The 19,714-nt window shown below is 33.8% G+C and overlaps 1 protein-coding gene, 1 long non-coding RNA gene and 1 other non-coding gene across 4 annotated transcripts; 1 reads left to right on the top strand and 2 right to left on the bottom strand.

The window, feature by feature from the left end:
• Nucleotides 1-3,784: 3,784 nt before the first annotated feature.
• Nucleotides 3,785-13,838, bottom strand: LOC128161755 (uncharacterized). Of its 2 annotated transcripts, none has more exons than XR_008240407.1 (5): nt 13,732-13,838; nt 5,691-5,749; nt 5,279-5,416; nt 5,054-5,160; nt 3,785-4,053 (listed from the first exon to the last, which is right to left on the bottom strand). It is a non-coding gene; the product is annotated as an uncharacterized LOC128161755 (long non-coding RNA). The 2 variants fall into 2 exon arrangements; XR_008240406.1 differs by lacking the exon at nt 13,732-13,838 and adding an exon at nt 5,883-6,089.
• A 785-nt stretch (nt 13,839-14,623) lies between these two features.
• Nucleotides 14,624-19,714, bottom strand: LOC128156315 (uncharacterized). Its single transcript, XM_052818415.1, has 6 exons — nt 19,577-19,714; nt 17,981-18,045; nt 17,388-17,534; nt 17,168-17,267; nt 17,044-17,069; nt 14,624-16,968 (listed from the first exon to the last, which is right to left on the bottom strand). The coding sequence occupies exons 1-6, from the start codon at nt 19,654-19,656 to the stop codon at nt 16,535-16,537; spliced, it is 852 nt and encodes a 283-aa protein (XP_052674375.1). The 5' UTR covers nt 19,657-19,714; the 3' UTR covers nt 14,624-16,534.
• Nucleotides 15,094-15,165, top strand: Trnaw-cca (transfer RNA tryptophan (anticodon CCA)). Its single transcript has one exon. It is a non-coding gene; the product is annotated as a tRNA-Trp (tRNA).

Genomic DNA, 19,714 nt, shown 5'->3' with positions numbered 1-19,714 from the left:
TGGACCAGCCCCCCCCCCCCCCCCCCCCCATTATTTTAATATTGTAGTATAGATACAACACACCTTCTATTCTTTATATATTCCAACGAAAATGAATGTCGATCCAAGGAAAATATTGAACATATCAATGGTCGAATGCGTTTCTCTTATGTATTGATCTCCATGTACTCGGAAACATAGTAAACTACTTTGCTTTTGGGTGGGTGTACTTTGCTTTTTGGTGTATCCATTGTAGGCGGTCACGTAGAGAGTCTTCTTCGATTAAATAAGGGTGATATTATTATACACAGTTTGGTCATTTGTTCGTTTTAATAGATAGAAGTTGATAAAAGAAATTTAAATATTGTCCGCAAGATGAAGCTTTGCCCTTCATTCAACAGAATGTAAGCTGCAATTCTGTCAACTAAAAAGTATGAAAAGGTGAATGAATGGCTGAGCTTTAAAATTCAGTACCTTTTTGTAACGTGTTCTTTTTTATCTAACTAAAAGGCAGAGGTTCGTCCTATGATCCTTTCAATCAATAGCTACATAAAAAATCCAATGCAGGGCTAGAATTAGATTGATGTGCATATGTTACTACTTATGACTTACTCTTGGATTCACTAAATAAATCATTGTCACGATGTGCTGTTGGCAATAACAAGCACAACAAAAGATAATTACATGTAAAACTGAATTTGAATATATTACAAACATGAACAAGCATTTCCTTTTTCATTTGTAAATATCAATAAATAAACATCGACGTTTTTTATATACAGAGAATAAATTTGAAGAACCATTATTTCTAAAACAGGAATATATATATATATATATATATATATATATATATATATATATATATATATATATATATATATATGATGTATTGTACAGTTGGCAATTTTCCCCCTAAATCAAATATATCAGTGAATTGCTGACTTTTGTTAACTTACATACGCCTGTAATGCGTGGCAGTATTCATTTAATATCAGTTGAATACAGAAGCACATATATAATGATAGCGAATGCTAGCATAAAGCTCCTGATAGATATACTATATGTATATTCGGTTTATTTGAGATTTAATTTATTCTTTCCTCTTGGGGCGTTTTTTTGCTCAAATGGTATTTGTATCTGAGTAATATATATGCGATGATAGGTATAACCATTGTCTACGAATTTACTGATCCTCAAAATTGACAATTTTTGTAAATTAACACAACTGATGCCAGCATATATTGATGAGTCAAAAGTGTTTCTTTAGCTGGTCAATGTATTCTTACAAAATTATACTTGTTGGCCTTATGGTCGACTTGACTGAATATTTCAATTTCCATCTTTTATGTAAACTACGTGTTTTGTTATGAATAATGTCTCGTCATATGTTAGAGGTTTTTTCCGATCTATTTGTTTACATAATTATGCATATCGTCCATTGTACAGAATCGTTACCGTTACATTCATAAGTTCGATTGTGCATATGCATCGACATGTACACATACTGGAGTTTATTGGCGTGACGACTGGCTAGTATTAAAGCGTGAATACGCAACAGTTCACAATGTTATACAATTCTGCACAGTATTTTTCACGAATTATAATGAGTATGCCATATGAAAATAAACGTTTTAAGGCCCTCCAATCCTCACCCTCAAAGTATTATAAATAACATTTTTATCCTTCAAACTTTATAAATAAAATAAAATAAAAACCAGTTTTATAGTATCCATGCATCTTTGGAGACGATGGATATAATGGAATGAATATACAAGTTGAAATCAAATTACAGAAAAACAAACAGTTGTCGCGGTGCATGGTTGGTCGATCTCATTTACATTTATGTAGTGCCCAGGTCTCGTTGACCAACTTAGACAAGCAATTCATTGGGTAGATGTGGGTAATATTTACACTACAGTACTTATAAAATAAGCAGATTTATGGTATGAATAAAACAAATACAGATAATTTAGTCATTGAACATTGCTGAGGATCGGAGATCGTTGATAATTTAGATAAATGTGGGAACAGAGACAACCAGACTATCCTTGAAGTGGACTACTCCAAGAGAACATGTATATAAACAACCGCGCTGTGGAGTTTGAGAGATTTGAAAGAGAACAGGGGAAGATTTAGTTCTAGACATAAAGACTAGAATAGATATAGAAGGGAGAAATGATGTAGAGTTGTGTAGGAACCAGTCACAATTATCCCAGGGAATCGATGTGAGTCTGTTGGTGTAGTAAATTTAAAGATGATTGAGACACCAAGTACCTCTTTCTCTCAAAAGGAACTGGGTATAGAAACACGGCGCGGTAAGCCCACCTCGTATATTATCCGCATTGATTATGTGATTTAAACGTTCTCCAATAAAAAAAATTATATCAATCATTCTTAACTCTGGTAGAGTTAAGAGACAATCTATTTAAGATATTACCGTAAGAACCGGGGACAAAATATGTTGAATGCACATACCAATGTGAAAAAAACATGCCCAAACCATTTTGTAATAATTTCATTAGAAGTCAGCAACATGGCATCTTCGCTAGCCAAGGGTTTTCGGTCCACTTTGCTTCCCATAAACCCTTGGCGGATTTCATTACGAAAACTCGGTGATGTGGTGGCGCTACCTAGCGAGGAGCTTGAGTTGCGCCCCTTACACATTTACATTTTAATCGAATTAAATAACGGGTTATATACACACTAGTGACACTACGGCATTAATACAGCTTGAAAACATGTTGACTACTGAATATCGGAACATAATTAACGATGCTATTAAATACGAATTAAGTTATAACCTAGGGAAAGCACGGAATGTTTTATACCTAGTGTTTTGCAAGGACCTGTGTACCGGGAGTGAAAAAGTCGCCGATTTATTTGAAAGCTTTCATGCCATAAAACCAGGTATCGTTGTCGTGAATATTGTGGACCAAAGAAATTAAATAAAACAGAGCCCATTGAACCTTTAAAAGCAATAACCATAAACAGGGACGTATATATTAACGGGATAGGCAACTCCTACATTCGCCATGTTTACTTCCCATGCTATCACGCGAGCCTTGACAAGTTTGTAGAACTATGTTCAATATTAGTAAAAAATATTGGTTTTTAAAGCGATCTGGTTAGACCATCGTTGGGGAGGCACTGTACTCGAGAACTGTTAAAAGCACCGAATGTGTTACCAAAGATCACACATGTGTTTTCTTTTAAAGTTTATATTTACAAGCACTGCGATTGGATCAGCTACTCGCAGCTGCAGCCAATCATAAAACGGAGCTTGTCACCGAGATTTCGTTATGAAATCCGCCAAGGGTTTATGGGGAGCAAAGTGGACCGAAAACCCTTGGCTAGCGAAGATGGCAACATGGGTCCTGGGTTAAAATTATTCTAAAGGGTAAAGGTAACTGTGATGCATTGGTTGAAAACAAATCAACGACCACGTTCAATAAACTACAATATTTCAATGTATATGGTTTGCTGTAAATATAGTATGGAAGAGTTCTTTTCAACGTAGGTTAAAAACCGATCTTTCCCCTAGTTTTTTCTACCCCGTTTTTTTTATTGAGTCAATTATCTTCTTAAAAAAACCTCTTTGGCCTAGACATTTACATTGCAACTTGCCTGTTTAAACTAAAGAACAAATAATGTTAACTTTAATGTAAGTTCAGTAACTTGGAGGACTGATGTTGATGGCCTATGTTCCTTACTGAAAGACCGGCTTAAGTAAGTAAGAACAGTCACTTGGACTATTTTGGGTACAATTTGTGTTTGAGTGAAATGAATAACGCTTTTTCATTTTGATTTCATGAAAGCGATTCTTTTAATTAAATAAGTCAACAGGTGTTCTAAAACATTACAAACAATTTGTATTTAAAATCAACATTCAATAGAAATCAATGCTTGAAAAAGACATTATGCAAAATTAACCTATCCATTACATTATTATCAATTAAATTTTAAAAGGATGTTGCATTTAACGAAATAATCTGCTTTTTAAAAAGTGAAGCAAACAAATGTTATCCCAGTTATTCTCTTTCAGTTTCCTTCATCCATCTTCTCACGTTACGATTTCTGAAATCAAGGAAAAGGTATATAAACGTTAGTAAAAATATAATTTTTCATTGTGTAAATGCAGTTGGACATATGTATATTTTTAAATCAGAATAATACACAAAAATATCTTTATTTAATTGCACGAAATGGTAATGCCAGTATTGCATTTAAAGACTTCATTATCATAGATAGAAATTGGACAGACATATGTTTTTTGCCTCTTTAAGACATTAATTAAAAGAATTAATAACGGATATACAGGAATGAATTTGGTAAAATGATTGACCGTTGGAAAAGAAAATGCTTCAAACAGCAGAGGGAGAAAGATACGGCTGTTCTACAACCGGTTTTAAGCGCTACAGTCGTGTAGATTACCATCGATGAGTTTCGAAAGAAAAATATACAAATGAAGTCTAATGTAAAAAAAAAAGAAGAAGAAAGAGTCTAGGTACATGATACTGTAAGATATATAACTATAAATTATATAATATTTTGTTTATTAATGTGTTTTACATGTATAAAGGCATTAATTTGTTAATTCAAAATCCGATATAAATCTTGATAAGATAGATAGGGCCACACTAATATAATTTTTTGTTCGTCGGTCATCCAGTGAAAAAAGATACGAGCGGGCGAGTGATTAAATAATAAAATTATATGTTGTAGCTAATATTTGTAGGCGGTACAAAAATATATATGTGCATACACTTAATTTGTTTTCACTTCTTTCTAATTAATAAATTAAAACAAAACAATAGGAATAAAATAAGGCGGAAATAGAACAGAAAACAGCGCAAAATTTCCTGGATGCGGGAAATTAATAATATTTGTTTAGTTCTATTTACATTCGAGCGCGCGGGGTCCGACGAACAAGAAGTTATGATGGTGTGGAATAGCATATAAATTCACACGCTTAGTTTACAACACTATTAAACATCATACAAACAAAGGATATTGGCGAAAATCCAATCTTTGCACTTTGAAATATATATGACAGTACACGTATAAATACACTCACATTAATTGACTACCCAAATGATGATCCAATGTCTGGTACGGCAAGAAAACAAGAAACGATTACGGCTACATGTACATGTATGGTTTTCAATAAGGAATTTTTCTGACCTGAAATTGTATGTATTTGGAAGGTAAATACATTATGCAAAATACACCTCACATTCTTAATTCTGTTTATGAAGAAAAATAAGGATTGAATAATTCAAAGTTGGAATTTTTTTTATACCATTGTTTTTTGCTAGGCAGCCGATCTGTGGTTCACATGTTTGAGTGTCGTTACAATCACACTTATATCGACAACCATGACCGTAGTATCCATTTGGACATGGGAAAGAGCAGTTATGTCCAAATGACCCGATGCACGCTGTAATGAAAACTAGATAGCTAAAGAGAAAGACTTATACAACCAAGGACATCTTTTAAAATACCCTTATTGCTGATGACGATGTGATGTTATACCTGAGTCCTAAAATTGATAGAGTAAACTATTTTTAATTTATTTGAAAACGGTCATAAAATTGACATGAACCACATTAAGATTCATCATGGCAGTACGCAAACAATACTTAGGTTACATTAATAGATCCAGATCCTTCATTTTTACAATGATAAATTCATTAACAGAACGTAATACTTACGTTTGCATGATCCAGATTGAACGTCTTTGAAATAATCAGTACAACAGGATCGATAATTCCTGAAACAAGTATTCCAAATTGAATCTGAAGATTAATTTTTCTCCTTTCTATTTCCCCAAATAATATGAAGGAAGTATATGTACATGTATCTAGCCAATATTTTTATTCAGTTATAATTTTAAGGTAACTTACCTTCCACTACAGATGCTTTGATAAAATGAAAAGCACAATGCAAAGAAATGACAAAAAATGAAAATATAGTAATAATTAAGCATGATACATCATGTCAAAGAAACATTTATAATACAATTATTGCGATGAGATTTTCTGAACAAAGCTATAGTATAATTGAATAGTTCCTCATCTTCGCAATATACATTAATAGGAAGTACATGTACACAACTAGCATTATTTATTCTCCAAGTGCTTTTGATGCCATCAATCTATATTATACACAAGGTCCTGTGTTTTGTTTTGTATTTTTATGGGGGGGGGGGGGGGGGGGTCGGTACTTTGCACTATAAATTAATATCATATTTGAATAGTAATTAATACAAAAACGTTTCTTAACTTTTTGGGTTTTTTTAAGCAATAATCTGTCACGAACTTCCACTTCCTTCACTTTTTGTTCAGTATCATAAATGCCTAGGTATCCAAACTACGTTCATCAATTAAAAGTAAAATAAAATCCAGATTTTCTGTGTTATTTACACTTTGATCTTTTTTAAACGTTGTCATTTTAGGATCATCATTTATAATCGAGTATTCAGTCACTATTCTAGGTATCCAATTTAATTAAGGTCAGACGACACGTTCCTCAATTTTAGATAACTTTTTCCAGGAATTTGTTAATGGTTTACACCTACTTTGACAATCTTTCTTGCAAAAAATTAGGGTACCTTACCAGGCATTTCTGCAAAATACTAGAGTATGCAATTTCCTATATAATCTTCTTGAAAATACACTTGAATTACTGATATAAAAATTAATACATCTACAGCACAGCAAATTTCACTGAAATAGAACTATATCTTCGCCGGGGCGGGGCCTTGAACTCACGACCTCTAGAACCTCTACGCTTATGACAGTGAGCGGCCACGGTTCTAACCACTGGACCATCTAGACATATAAACAAACACAAGTAAATTTTGATCATTTTTAAAGTTATTATAAAATTAAATTTTTTTATTGGAACTCTTTATTACGAGGAGATACAAAAAAGATTCTCGAGGAACGTGTCGTCTGACCTTTACTCTATCCTAAAGTTTACGATTCGCTATGCAAGATCTAACATCTCGTGCAGGTTCATCTTAAAGTGATCTTTTAATAATGTATAAAACATGCTAGCGAATCGGGTTCTAGCTTCAATTTCTTGTAACTATTGCAAAATAGTTTGATAGCTTTTTCTTACAACTCCATTGCTCGGTCGTCTATGTTATACAAAGTAAACTTTTGTGTTAAACCTAATGTATGTTTTCCGTGAATCATGCAAAAAATAGCGCAAAATATACATGTAGTTTCTATGCGCTGTACACTGTGTTAATAAAAGGGGTGTGCTAATAAATGCTTTGTTAGACTTACTTTAAAAAAATATTAGAAGAGTGATGATAAAACAACAGGAGCTTATCTAAAACAGAATTCAAGGAGGAGTAGGATGTGTACATGCGTAGTCTTTACATACTAATCGTCTATGTTTTATATTCACGCATGAACAACAGTGTTTTGAGGGTCTTGCGGAATGCTCCGTGTGTTTTAAGCTTACGAAGTTCCAATTGTAGTTCATTCCACAGTTGGACACCTAGAATGTTTTAGCTCTTGCGCCGTATTTATTTGATGACCTCTTCACAACCAGTTTCCATTGATCAGATGATGATCTCATTGTCCTACGTGGTTGGTAGACAGAACATAGTTCGCTCAAGTATGTTGGTGCTGTTGAGGAATGTAGTGATTTGTGGATGGTTGTCAGTACTTTGAATATAACACGTTGTTTTACAGGCAGCCAGTGTAGTTCTTGAAGTACTAGCGCAATGTGTTTGTTTGACAACGTGCAGCGCTGTTTTGAGCCACTTGTAACTGGTGCATCTGACGATCGGTTATGCCAAGCAGGAGAACATTGTGGTAGTCAAGATGGGATATGACTGTTGCATTGATGACATTTGCACAAGCTTTTTGGGTTAGATGGTGTTTCACCTTCGAGATTGTGCGAATGTTAAAGTACATCTTTCTGGCGACAGTTCTGACTTGATTCTTCATTGATAGTGTAGCGTCTAAGACAGTACCAAGGTTTTTTTTACATTGGACCTAGGTGTTACTATTGCCTCGCCAATCTTAATCCTGATATCTCTCAGACGGCACTGGTTAGGGGAACTAGCAACCACCATTACCTCAGTTTTTATGTCGTTTAGTTTGTCATCCAAGATCGAACAGATGCTATGCAGTTTTCCATGGTTTTGACTTGAAAGTTACGCATGGTTGTGTTTTTGACATTCAATCGGCTGTAAAGTTGTGTGCCATCTGCTAATCCAAGGCGGTTAATGGCATGCTTGTTGATAACTCTTCTAAGTGGTAGAAGGTACACCAGGAAAAGAAGAGGGCCAAAAATAGATCCTTGCCTTGGGGCACTCCCGTGGACAGTGACACATCTGAGGATACAGTGTTATTGATTTTTACTGCCTGAGTTCGGCCATTGAGATATGACTGCATCCAGGAGAATGCTGATTCCGTCACTCCAGCCTCTCTTTGCAGTCTCTCTAACGAGAGAATGATCTATGGTGTCGAATGCGGCACTAAGGTCGAGAAGGATTAGGAGTATGGCGTCACCTTCATCTAAAACCTCTTCTATGTCTGCCTTTATTCGCAGGATGGCTGTCTCGGTGCTAGTATCTGACTTGTATGCCGACTGCAGGTTATCATGCAGACCATTGTTGAAGACATGATTCTTGAGTTGCTGTGCTACAACACGCTCAATGACCTTACTGATCAATATGATGTTTGAACATGGAGAAACAAGTGCAGGTTTTAGCCTATCTGGAAAGATCCCAGATGAAAATGATGCATTCACCAGGTCCGTAAGACAATAGGAAGAAAAGAGCTGTTCTTCAAGTGCGCTGTAAGAATGGAATCGAGAGAACAGGTCTTACTTGCACATCTCTTGATAACCTTGTCCAACTCTTCCTGCGTCTGGACCCTAAAGGAACGAAGTTCAGGTACCGGTTTGTCCAGGTCCGGACAAGCTGTATTGTCCTTGAAATCTGACTTGTCCAAACCTAGTCTGATCTTTTGCACTTTGTTATTGAAGAAGAGTACAAATTCGTCAGCAAGGGTCTGGTCACTGGTACTCGATGACAAGGGAGTCCCTGCATTATAATTCATGAGACTGCTTATTACTCTAAACGTCTTTTTAATGTCTGCCGTTGTGAGCTTCTCCTGATAGTAACGGGACTTTGCTAAGTTGATCATGTGCATTACAGCTCGGGTGTGCTCTTTAAGCATCTGTCTATGTACCTCCAGGCTTGAGGTCTTGGCTTTACGTTCCAACTGTTTTCTCTGTTGTCTTGCTTTATGGATGGAGTCATTGTACCACGGTTAAAGGGAATCACCTTTGATTGTGATGGTTCGAAGGAGTGCTATGTTGCCTAACACATCTTTTACTCTAGAGCCAAAATCTGATAGCATGATAGCAGATCGTTGACATTGGTCCCTTCTGTGAAGGAAGACAGCGATTCTCCTTGCTGATGTGCTAATATTTCTGTAGAGATGCACTTGCTAGTCAAGCTTTGTTTGGCCTGGGTGGTGGGCTAGTGTAGAGTTTGCACTTAACAACATAGAGATCTGATATCCTTAAATCAGTCACAGAGATTGACTTCAGCAGTGGATGCACAGGGTCATCTCTTGTGAACAGTAGGTCAAGGGTATATCCAGCTGTGTGAGTGGGGACATCTACATGTTGTTTGAGGTCAAAACCAGCCATATTCTTCAATTGTTTGGTGTTGGGAATATCCGGATTGTCAGAGTGGATGTTCATATCTCCGAGGATGCACAGTTGAGATGGAGTCGTTGTGCAAAGGTGTGACAGGAACTGTTCCCACACTTGGAGAAATTGGGTCATTTTAAGACCATTTTTGTCGTGAGGGAGAAGGGCGATAAACTAACACTGAAGTGACAGGATGGTTGCCATTTAGTCTGGCAGTGCAAGTTTCGAATGTTTGATTTCTTTTTTAGGGATACATATGACGTCTATGTTTGCCTTGATTACAAAACCAACTCCTCCCCCTCTAGCTCCCTTAGACGTAGGTCTTGGCACACCAACAAATTTGTACCCAGGAGGACAGCGGTCGTTTATGTGACGGTCATCTCCTTCGCGCAACCATGTGTCAGTGATAGCCAAAATATCGACGCATTTTTCAGTGATATGTTCACAGAGAGATACAGCTTTTCCTGCAACAGATCTGGCATTAATCAGATGCAGACTGATGGATTTATCTGTTATGTCCCTGTGGTTGTTATTAGTAGGTATTTGAACCAAGTTGTGCTCATTTACACCTCTAAGTTGTCGGCGCTCCTTGAATTCATGCCTCTAAGCACACACTGATTGGATATGTCTAAGGAATTTGCGTCCAGCTTTTGTTCCTCATCTGACGTGAATATTCTTAGTTTGATCAAGCAGAAGTTGGCCAGATGATCTTTGAAAACACATTTTTAGATCAAATTATCAATGCAAAGCGTGATAGAAGGATATTAAGTAGTCCTATAAAACTCTTAGTCATTGGAGATTTAAGAGCGCTCCGAGATGACACTGTACAGGATAATGTTCAATCTTGTACAGCTTTTCACTAAGAACAGTTTTTATGTCGTCTCAATTAGAAAGACATGTAACTATCTTGTTAAGTACCATGTTAAAGTCTTGACAAATCTACATATTTAACATTTATAGATATAATTCGTATGGTACAAAGATGTCGTCATGTTAAACTGATTAACAAAATATTTGCCGATAAATACATACATGTTTTTTCAGATATTGATTTTAGATTTTTCAAATTGATCATTTTACGGCGGTGGTGATGATATCATTCCTACGCAACATTATGTACAATTAAACATTTTTGATTTATTTATTTTTTAGATAAGATCGCATAATACGTCATTTCGCCATACAGGAGCAAATAATTTACCACCATATGCGCTAACCTTGATTGAAACACAGGCACTACGTTATGAACTATGTTCCATGAAGTTTATTTATATAAACTTATAGAAAATAAACGCCAAAGTGAATACAAGTATGGCGCCATAATAAAGATACACCGGATGTCACACCAGATCGTAATTAGGATTAATCTAACAATTGTGTTGGCGCTGGTTTAAAGGGGCATGTTCACGATTTTGGTCAAATTTTATTTTTCTGTTTGATCATTTACAATGCTTTAGGAATGCATTTCTAATAATCAAATGAAATTTGAGAGTCAGTAGTGAAGTTATAAGCAAGATACAGGACTCGCAATTCTTTGCCATATAAACAAGGCTCGTGCCCTGTTTTTGTTTACATTAGTTCAATATACGGATAAAAGTTCTTTTTTCAAGCTGATTTTTCCATCTTCTTACTCATTTTAAGCATAAATAAATAGATCTTCACGTTAACCACATTCATTTCCAGTCTAAAACTAAAGTTTTCACTTCAACATTCAAAATGTAAACAAAAGCTTTGTTTACAAAGCAAAGAATTGTAAGCTCTGTAACTCGCTTATATCTCAACGAATGACAGTTAAATTCTGGTTGCCAATTAAAAATGCCTTACTGAGGCATTGTTAACATTAAAATCGGGAAAATAATTTTTGACCAAAATCGTGACCATGCCCCTTTAAGCGTTAAAACTCCAATATATTTAGGTCACCTGAGTCGCGGAGGTCCGTCGTCGTACGTCTAGCGTCGTCCGTTTTACATTTATAACTTCTTCTTCAAAACTACTAGGACAATTAATATTGAGATCATTTTCGAATTGAAGAATATTTAGAATATAAAAGGAATGTAAATTGTGAAATTTATTACCTTACCACCTTTGTGACCTCATGATGCAATCATGGGCAGGGCCAAATATGCAATTAAAAATGACCACATTTCAAAATGTGGAGGAAAAACTGAATGGTTATGATGTCCGTGAAGACCTCTACCAAAATTATAAATTCGTGGCCCCTGGAGTAGGAGTTCCGACAAAAGGGTAGGACCAAGCATATGTATTCAAATCTTATTTTATCTCCTCTACTCCCATATATATTTGATACAAACTTATAACATACCGGTAATTATGATGCCAATAAATTCGCAGCCCGGGCCGTCTACATATACCATTTGCGAAATTTAAGGCCACTTAGTGGCTAATTGTATTCGGCGCGTCAGCGCGTCCATCTCATCTCTTTTATTCCAAGTAAAATCTGTCCGTAGTAAAACACTCAAATGACGTCGATTTTTCTTTATTTTAAGCATCATCGCTTAAGTTTCGACCCCAATAGTAATTACCTTGACAAATAGTTTTGATTCACTTTTATAAAAGTTAGGGATATAGCTTTAAATTCATAAATTGCACAATTATTCTGTAGTGACACAAACCATTTGACAATGGATATTGTCTATTTTGCTATAACTTTGAGCTGTTAGAGCTTTTGCTTTTATTTTCTTTGGACATCACCTAACATTTTTTTTAATTTTTAATATGACATGCATTGATCCTGGAGTCCAGTCTACTTTTGTAAGACTAATCTTGGCATTAAATGCCAACAGAGACATAAATAATACAAACACAAATGTTTTATGTCTCTGATGCCAAACAGGGTATCGGTGTTTTACAAACACATATGTCCCTATTTAGAATGTACATGTATAATCGTTTAGAAATTGGACTTGTTGAGTCAATAGCCCAACTGGCCTAAACATTATAAACCGGGGTACGGGGCCGTCCAGTATATGTAAATTTACATGTATAGCTAAGTGATTTAATCGCAAGATTTGTCCATACTGTATTAGTGTGAATGATATCAAATATATGTTTATACACTGCTAATCGTCGTCTGAGCAATAATATCGTAAGGTTATGAAAAGAACATGGCTTGTACAGACATTTTCTATAACTTCAAATTTTCTCCTGCACCTATTCCCGATATATTGTTATTACTTCTTGCCAATTCAAATAATAATAAACAAGATACTACTATACATATGCGCACAGGATATATCTATCCAAATAATATTATGTTGTCCTCTCAGCCTTGAACCCGTACCTTATTACATGATCAATGAATACTTATCCAGGGTACGATTTCACCGCGTGGATTGTGGTCCAGGACACAGATGTCTGACATTCTAATATTTATTTTAGAACTATGATAATTTTCTCTACTACAATAATTATTATTATAGTACAGAGAATTATCTCATTATCGCAAGAAATATTTTTAACATCATCCAGCTGATTGTGCTTCCCTCTCCCCAATGCTCTCGAGAAAAAATAAAGCTGATTTCTAATGGTATTTAGCATTATATGAAAATAACATGAAGTTTGATGACAAAAAACATAAAATTGTATTATAACGAACACATCAAACAAACATAATTCACAGTATTAAAACATTTTTAGATTTTTCTCTCATTCATTTATCATCTCTACAATCTCATATACTCAATGTTTCTAATAAATTTCTATTGAAAAGGACACCAAGTGCCTCATTTAAATCAAACTCATTGATATCAGGATTATTCATAACTTTGTGCATCAACTCTACTCATTCTGGCAGAGTGAAACATCGTGCCCGATGAAAATAAAATCGTATAATCGATAATCTAATTTACAAACAAAATCTGTTGCGCGAGCGCGCGGACGCGCCGAATACAGTTAGCCCACTCGATTACGGCATCAGGCTCTCAGGTGGAGGCCAATCCGACCATTCAGTAAAATTTATTCAATTTTAGAAAAAACCATATATATATATATATTTGAGACAAGCTAAATTCTTATTTGAATTATGATGTTGTCCATCAAGCCTTTTACCTTATTGGTGAAATTCATGGCCTCTTGGTGAGAGTTCAAGCGAGGGGTAATATTGCCATTTCGAAAGTCGTCTTTTTCGTTGTCTTCTCTACTCCCATATACAGCCAATGGGAGAGGGGTTATGTGTTTGTAATGGGGGATATGGTCTATAGTGAGCATGTGTTTTTTACGGTCATTTGAGTCACTTAGGAAAAACTATTATTACTGGTTTAATGTGTTCCGCAGATGACCGCCAATTAAGCCCTGTGGGTCCTTTATTTCTTAATGTCTAATGGTGCATAAATGAAGTCCAATTATTATTGATATGTTTGTGAAGATATATAAGCAACCATGTCATAAATAATAAAGGCTGAGAAGATTCCAAAAATATTAAAAGTAATATGGGAACAGGCGATGACCGGGCTTGTTGACATCGCAGCTATAAAAATTACAAATTGTGCGAGAGTACATTTATGGATTCGTTGTGAAGTACCCTCCGACAAACATATCTGACAATAGAGAAATCCCTCGAAAATATATGAGCTTTTATCTCTTGAAAATAGTCGTTTCATATCTGTACAGCCTTGGTACTCAAAATCCTTCAACACTATTTATTACGTTTATAGTGAAGTGTAAAGTGATACATATCCTGCCAATAATTTCCGCATTTTATGATAGGTTTTTAGTTTTTTTATTTCCTCTTTTAAGTACTTTCATTGTGAAATATGAATCATATTACATGTAGCAGTGTAAACGAAAAAGGAATCCCGCAATTAAACGAACCGTGCGTTTCTTCCTTGAAGACCTTTTAATTAAAATTGTTCAAAAACAATAACAAAAATACACAGGATATACTATTGGTACAAGAATTATATTTCGAACCTACTTAAATTTCAACTGTTAAATCCAAAGCTTCTATTGTAAAACATAAGACACATACAAGTAACTGTAAATGTTAAAATTAATAAGCCAGATGTTGACCGAAAGTGTTTCAGACATCAACGCAGTAAGATTTTAAATTTATACGTAGCATTGTGTGGATTTTTCTAGAAGATTATTTTTAAAAGATTCCTCCTTTAAGACAGACGTTTGCTGTTTTCGAGGTTTATACGATAATTCAACTGGTTAATGCGATAATTAAACTATTCAATATTATTTAAAACCCAAATGGCGAACTCTAATTCGAGGGTAACTACATCATTGTACAAACATCATTTGCTCAATTTTTACTTTTTATGTTATGTAAACCATAAGAAAATATTCACATTAAATCTTCAAAGAAAAATTACCATTTACTCAACGATACAGTTACATGAATGGCTGGTAAAATTTCTATATAAAGCAAACATATTTAAATTCAATAGTACATTGATGTATGTCATCGATCTCGTGGCGCAACGGTAGCGCGTCTGACTCCAGATCAGAAGGTTGCGTGTTCAAATCACGTCGGGATCAGAATGTTTTTTGCAGTAAATGACCAAGTTCAAAGGATTTTGTGGCAAAAGCTGGAGACAGTCACACCAGTTAAATTATATATACATGTATTATAAAACGCAGTTGGTTCTGTAATCAGAGCATGCTTGATCAAAACTTATTTTTCCAAATCATCACAACATCGCTAAGATTGGTATGACTAACTTTTGATAAATTGATTGCAAAATTATTGAAAATATGATTGACATGAGAAATAAGATTTGCATGGACCTTTCAAATTTCGTATACATGTACATTGTTCATGATGTCATTATATATGTACAACATGAAGACTAAGACACGTTTTAATTTTATTTTTTTTTTCATATCCTGCCAATGATTTTAACAGAAAACAATTTTTTGTGAAATACAATGTATAAATAAATAAATGTACCTAAATATCACTATAGATATCATTCTGCAGGAAACGGATAATTTATGCAAATTGGTCTGACATAATTTCTATAGCTATATGTAAAAGTCGTTTTCACAGCATATTTGTTGAAGAGGAAATTTATGTTTACGGAAATAACTTTAGATGATAGATGATTAGGTATCACTTTAAATGGATATTTATTATTGTGGGAACATAATTATGTTTACAATATTTTCTCCTTATTGATATAAAAACCTTTTATTACATGTAATTGAATTGGATATCAACACTTTCGTTAAAAAAAGGGTAATCTACCATGGAAAAGACCATTCCTGAATAGAAATCGGCTATAGTTATCTTTATTTGGTGATTTTTAGGAGTTTAATATGCAACAATAAAAAATGTTTCCCCGTGGGGAAAACAAAATAGAAAAAGTCTTTATGCAAAGCCTGTGGTTTTTAAAAAAAAAATTTAAATTATATGAAAAAGTAATTCATAGGAAATAGTAAATGTATTATTTTCTTACACAATTTTCTTATTTCGTACATTTAATTGCTTTGTCACCTTATTTGTATTCATACACCCTACTGTAATATTTGTAGTTTGTGTGTATTTTTTATATACTGTGAATAAAATTCTCAACTTGAAAATCAATCATAAATCACTGATACATGAACGGTGCATACTAGTCGTTTATAAAATAAAAGTCTTCGTTGTTAAACTGACACCTCTTTCTCTCCAAATACGGAAATTGATATATGATCAGATTGCCTAGTTAATACATTAATTGCTAAATAGTAATGTATGAAAAGGAAACATTATTAATGTTATATAATAGATTTACTTGGCTGAGATATCATTTACTCCTAGTAGAGCGGGTGCAAGCATATCAGTATCAAGCATGCAGTCCTTTAAATTTCTAAAATTTAATGAGAATTTGTTTGTGTTACATCTTACATGCTATTGAGAAAATGTTTAGTGTTGCTCCATAGGTTTGTAATTCATAGAAATGTATACACGCGAGGTTTTATCAACCGAACCTTCCTTCTTGTTTATTTTAAGACAGCTGTTATTTTCGTCCGATATTGCCTGAGTATAATCATCGTCAATAACGTTAGACTTTAATAGCACCGCCACAGCATCACGACCATTGTCTTGAATGTGGGGATTACTACTATCAATTTCAGAGTAACCACTCTCAACAGTATTATGCGGTATCAACAGGGCCTTTTTCGGTCTTTGATATCCCTGTGATATCCAGTTGTTGTCTGTTATTGTATTGCCATTTGAATTAGGTTGTGACTGTAAGCAAATGCTGGATGGATTTACTTGATTCTCAATCATTTGTGATGAAGAAGCATTCTGATAGAGTATCCGATCCTCCCTGTTTTCCACTGAACATTCATTATCTAAACGAAGACGATTCAATAATTAATATGCTGGCTAAATGATATGAATTTTAGGAAATAGCAAAAGTGTTTTACCTGAGTTTGCTTTTAATTTGTTCAGTCTAAAATCAAATAATACGTCATTACAAGACAGTTAATGCATAGTAACGATCGATCATTTACTCAAGCAACGTATAAAAATTTAACCAGTGATACTCACATGTTTCTACGGGTATACAAAGCCATTCCAATTACAAGCACAGAAAGGATAATCGCAATGACAACTACTATATACATGTAGTTGGTGCTCAGTGTAGAACCTGTTAAGTATAACTATACTAGGGTGTGCATCTCTTATACAGCTTTTCCATTTATAAAGGAAGCTATACATTACATATTATTTAAAAAAAGATCAGATATACACAAATGTCTTTTTAAACCATTATAATGATTGCTTCTTGGAGTACATCCGATATGCGGTTCACATGTTTGTGAGTCATTACATTCGCACTTGATCCGACACCCATGACCAAAGTATCCATCATTACACGTCAGAGAGCAGTTGTGTCCAAATGAACCGATGCAGGCTGTAAAATGTATGAATATTCAGATCATCGAAGATACATTGTAATCAATGACCGATATCGTATGTGCAATCGTGTTTTATGAAAAGTTATTAGTCCAACTATAAAGACGCAGAAATCTTTACAGTTATTGAGTCATTTTAACAAGAGTCAAGTTATGAAATTATTGAGTATAGATGCATGAGTATGTACATTACCTCTTAAATTAATAAATGCCTGAATGTGCAGAGCGGAGTAGTTCATACATAATTCATGAGAGCAAGATACATCTTGCGAATACATAAGTAGGACAACGGCCAGGAAGCCTATGCAAGTCGGCCTGTTACTTTCAGACTTTGAATTCAAATTTAATTATATAAATTTGTAGAAATAGTTAACTGCATCTCGTTGTATAACTATATTATTTCCTCCTGAATGATCAAAAGAAACAACATTAGTAATTCACTTACGTAAGCAAGACCTAGATTCAAAATCTTTGTAATAATCAGCACAACAGAAGATTTCGTTCTTTTCACTGAAACGAAAATGTTTTCTTTCTATTACACGTGTGCATTACAAATTTTGTGGAAACTTTACTCCGGCATAAGTTTATATTTTGATTTTATTTCCAGCAATCGTCAATAATGTACATTAACTTAAATTTCCTGTTCTCTTCACTTTTGAACAGATCAAAACTCCCATCCTAGCGTAATAATATACTTTAAAACACTTTGAATATCCGAGTGCAAATTTTGTACAACATATATTCGAAAAAAGGTCCACAAGATCATATTAAGATTATGAAAGAGAATATGAATATAACAAATGAAGATTCAGCTATATCAATGCAACAAAAGTTCATCTGTTTTAATTTTATGCATATTTTTTTAAAAGGCGTTAACATTTCATTGCAGCATGGCCATTGGTAATAGGCTTAACAATTTTATGAATATTATACTATAATAGAAACAAAAACTGTAAAATGAAAACATATAATTTGAGCGAACCAAACATTCTCAATATAAATTATAAAATATTACCGCGCTGGGTTTTGTATAACGGAATATTAAGGAAAGAGTCTTCTCTTTATCAAACATACCTCTTATACATGTAACAAGAACGTCATGAAATTTTTACACAGTCAAACATATCATTTAACCACATGATTCTATCAATTTAATTATATTGGACCTCCTTGTTTTCTCATAAAGGTCAGGTCAAGGTCACTACCTTTTTCCTTAATTTAAAGGGTAATAGAAATAAATTTTATTTTTTGCAGTTATGTAGATATCTGTTTAAGATATGAAGATTCTATTCTTCATTGAAATGATAGACTATCACAATGTCTATTAGCTTATACTACTAAATTGGAATAGATATATAAACTAAATTTGATATTGCTTAGCCCGCATTTCGTCTATTTTTTTTTTAATTTTGAAGATATTTTGATTATTTTTTTTATACTTCCAATATAAAAATACCTTTTTACGTAATATGAAGATATTATATAAAGATATAAATAGACAGAGAAAATATTATATTATAAATATGACCATTTAATACGAAAGAAAAACTGATTTTAGTAATTTTTTCACACACATTTATGTATAGAATAGGCGCTTTAAAAAGCTTATAAAAATGTAATTTGATAGGCAAATCATATTTCTAAAACATATTATGAAACCCAAGTATTATATCATTAGTTCACATTAGTTGAAAAATCCAACATTAGTGTTATCTTTTTAAAAATGCTTAAACAGACTCATTAATGTACAACAATTCTGAATTGCAAAACATGTGATATTTTCCTACGCCAATATTGCGCCAAAAATATAGACCTTGTTAGATTCTAAACACTGATTACTATTTCTGTTCCAAATTGTATGATAGTAAAAAAAGAAAGAAAAATGTACTATTTTAATTTTCTTTTATCATGATTTAATGAACATTAATCAAGTTTACGTTTGACTAGTCGAAATCCAGAAAAGACTCATTCCTTTACACAAATACTCTGACCAATACTGTTTCTTAAATCTAAAATGACATAAACAAAATCAATTGCTCACCTTTCACTGCATACACCATTGCTATCTGAGTTGCATAATGAAATGAGATAGCACATGAAAATACTACCACAAAGAACCATGATTATAGAAAATTACCATTTGTAAGGTAGCAAGTCAATAGCAACAGGCAATCTATAA

The sequence above is a fragment of the Crassostrea angulata genome, chromosome 1, assembly GCF_025612915.1.
Source record: "Crassostrea angulata isolate pt1a10 chromosome 1, ASM2561291v2, whole genome shotgun sequence".
Lineage (NCBI taxonomy): Eukaryota > Metazoa > Mollusca > Bivalvia > Ostreida > Ostreidae > Magallana > Magallana angulata.
This window is presented reverse-complemented; position numbering and strand designations above follow the sequence as displayed.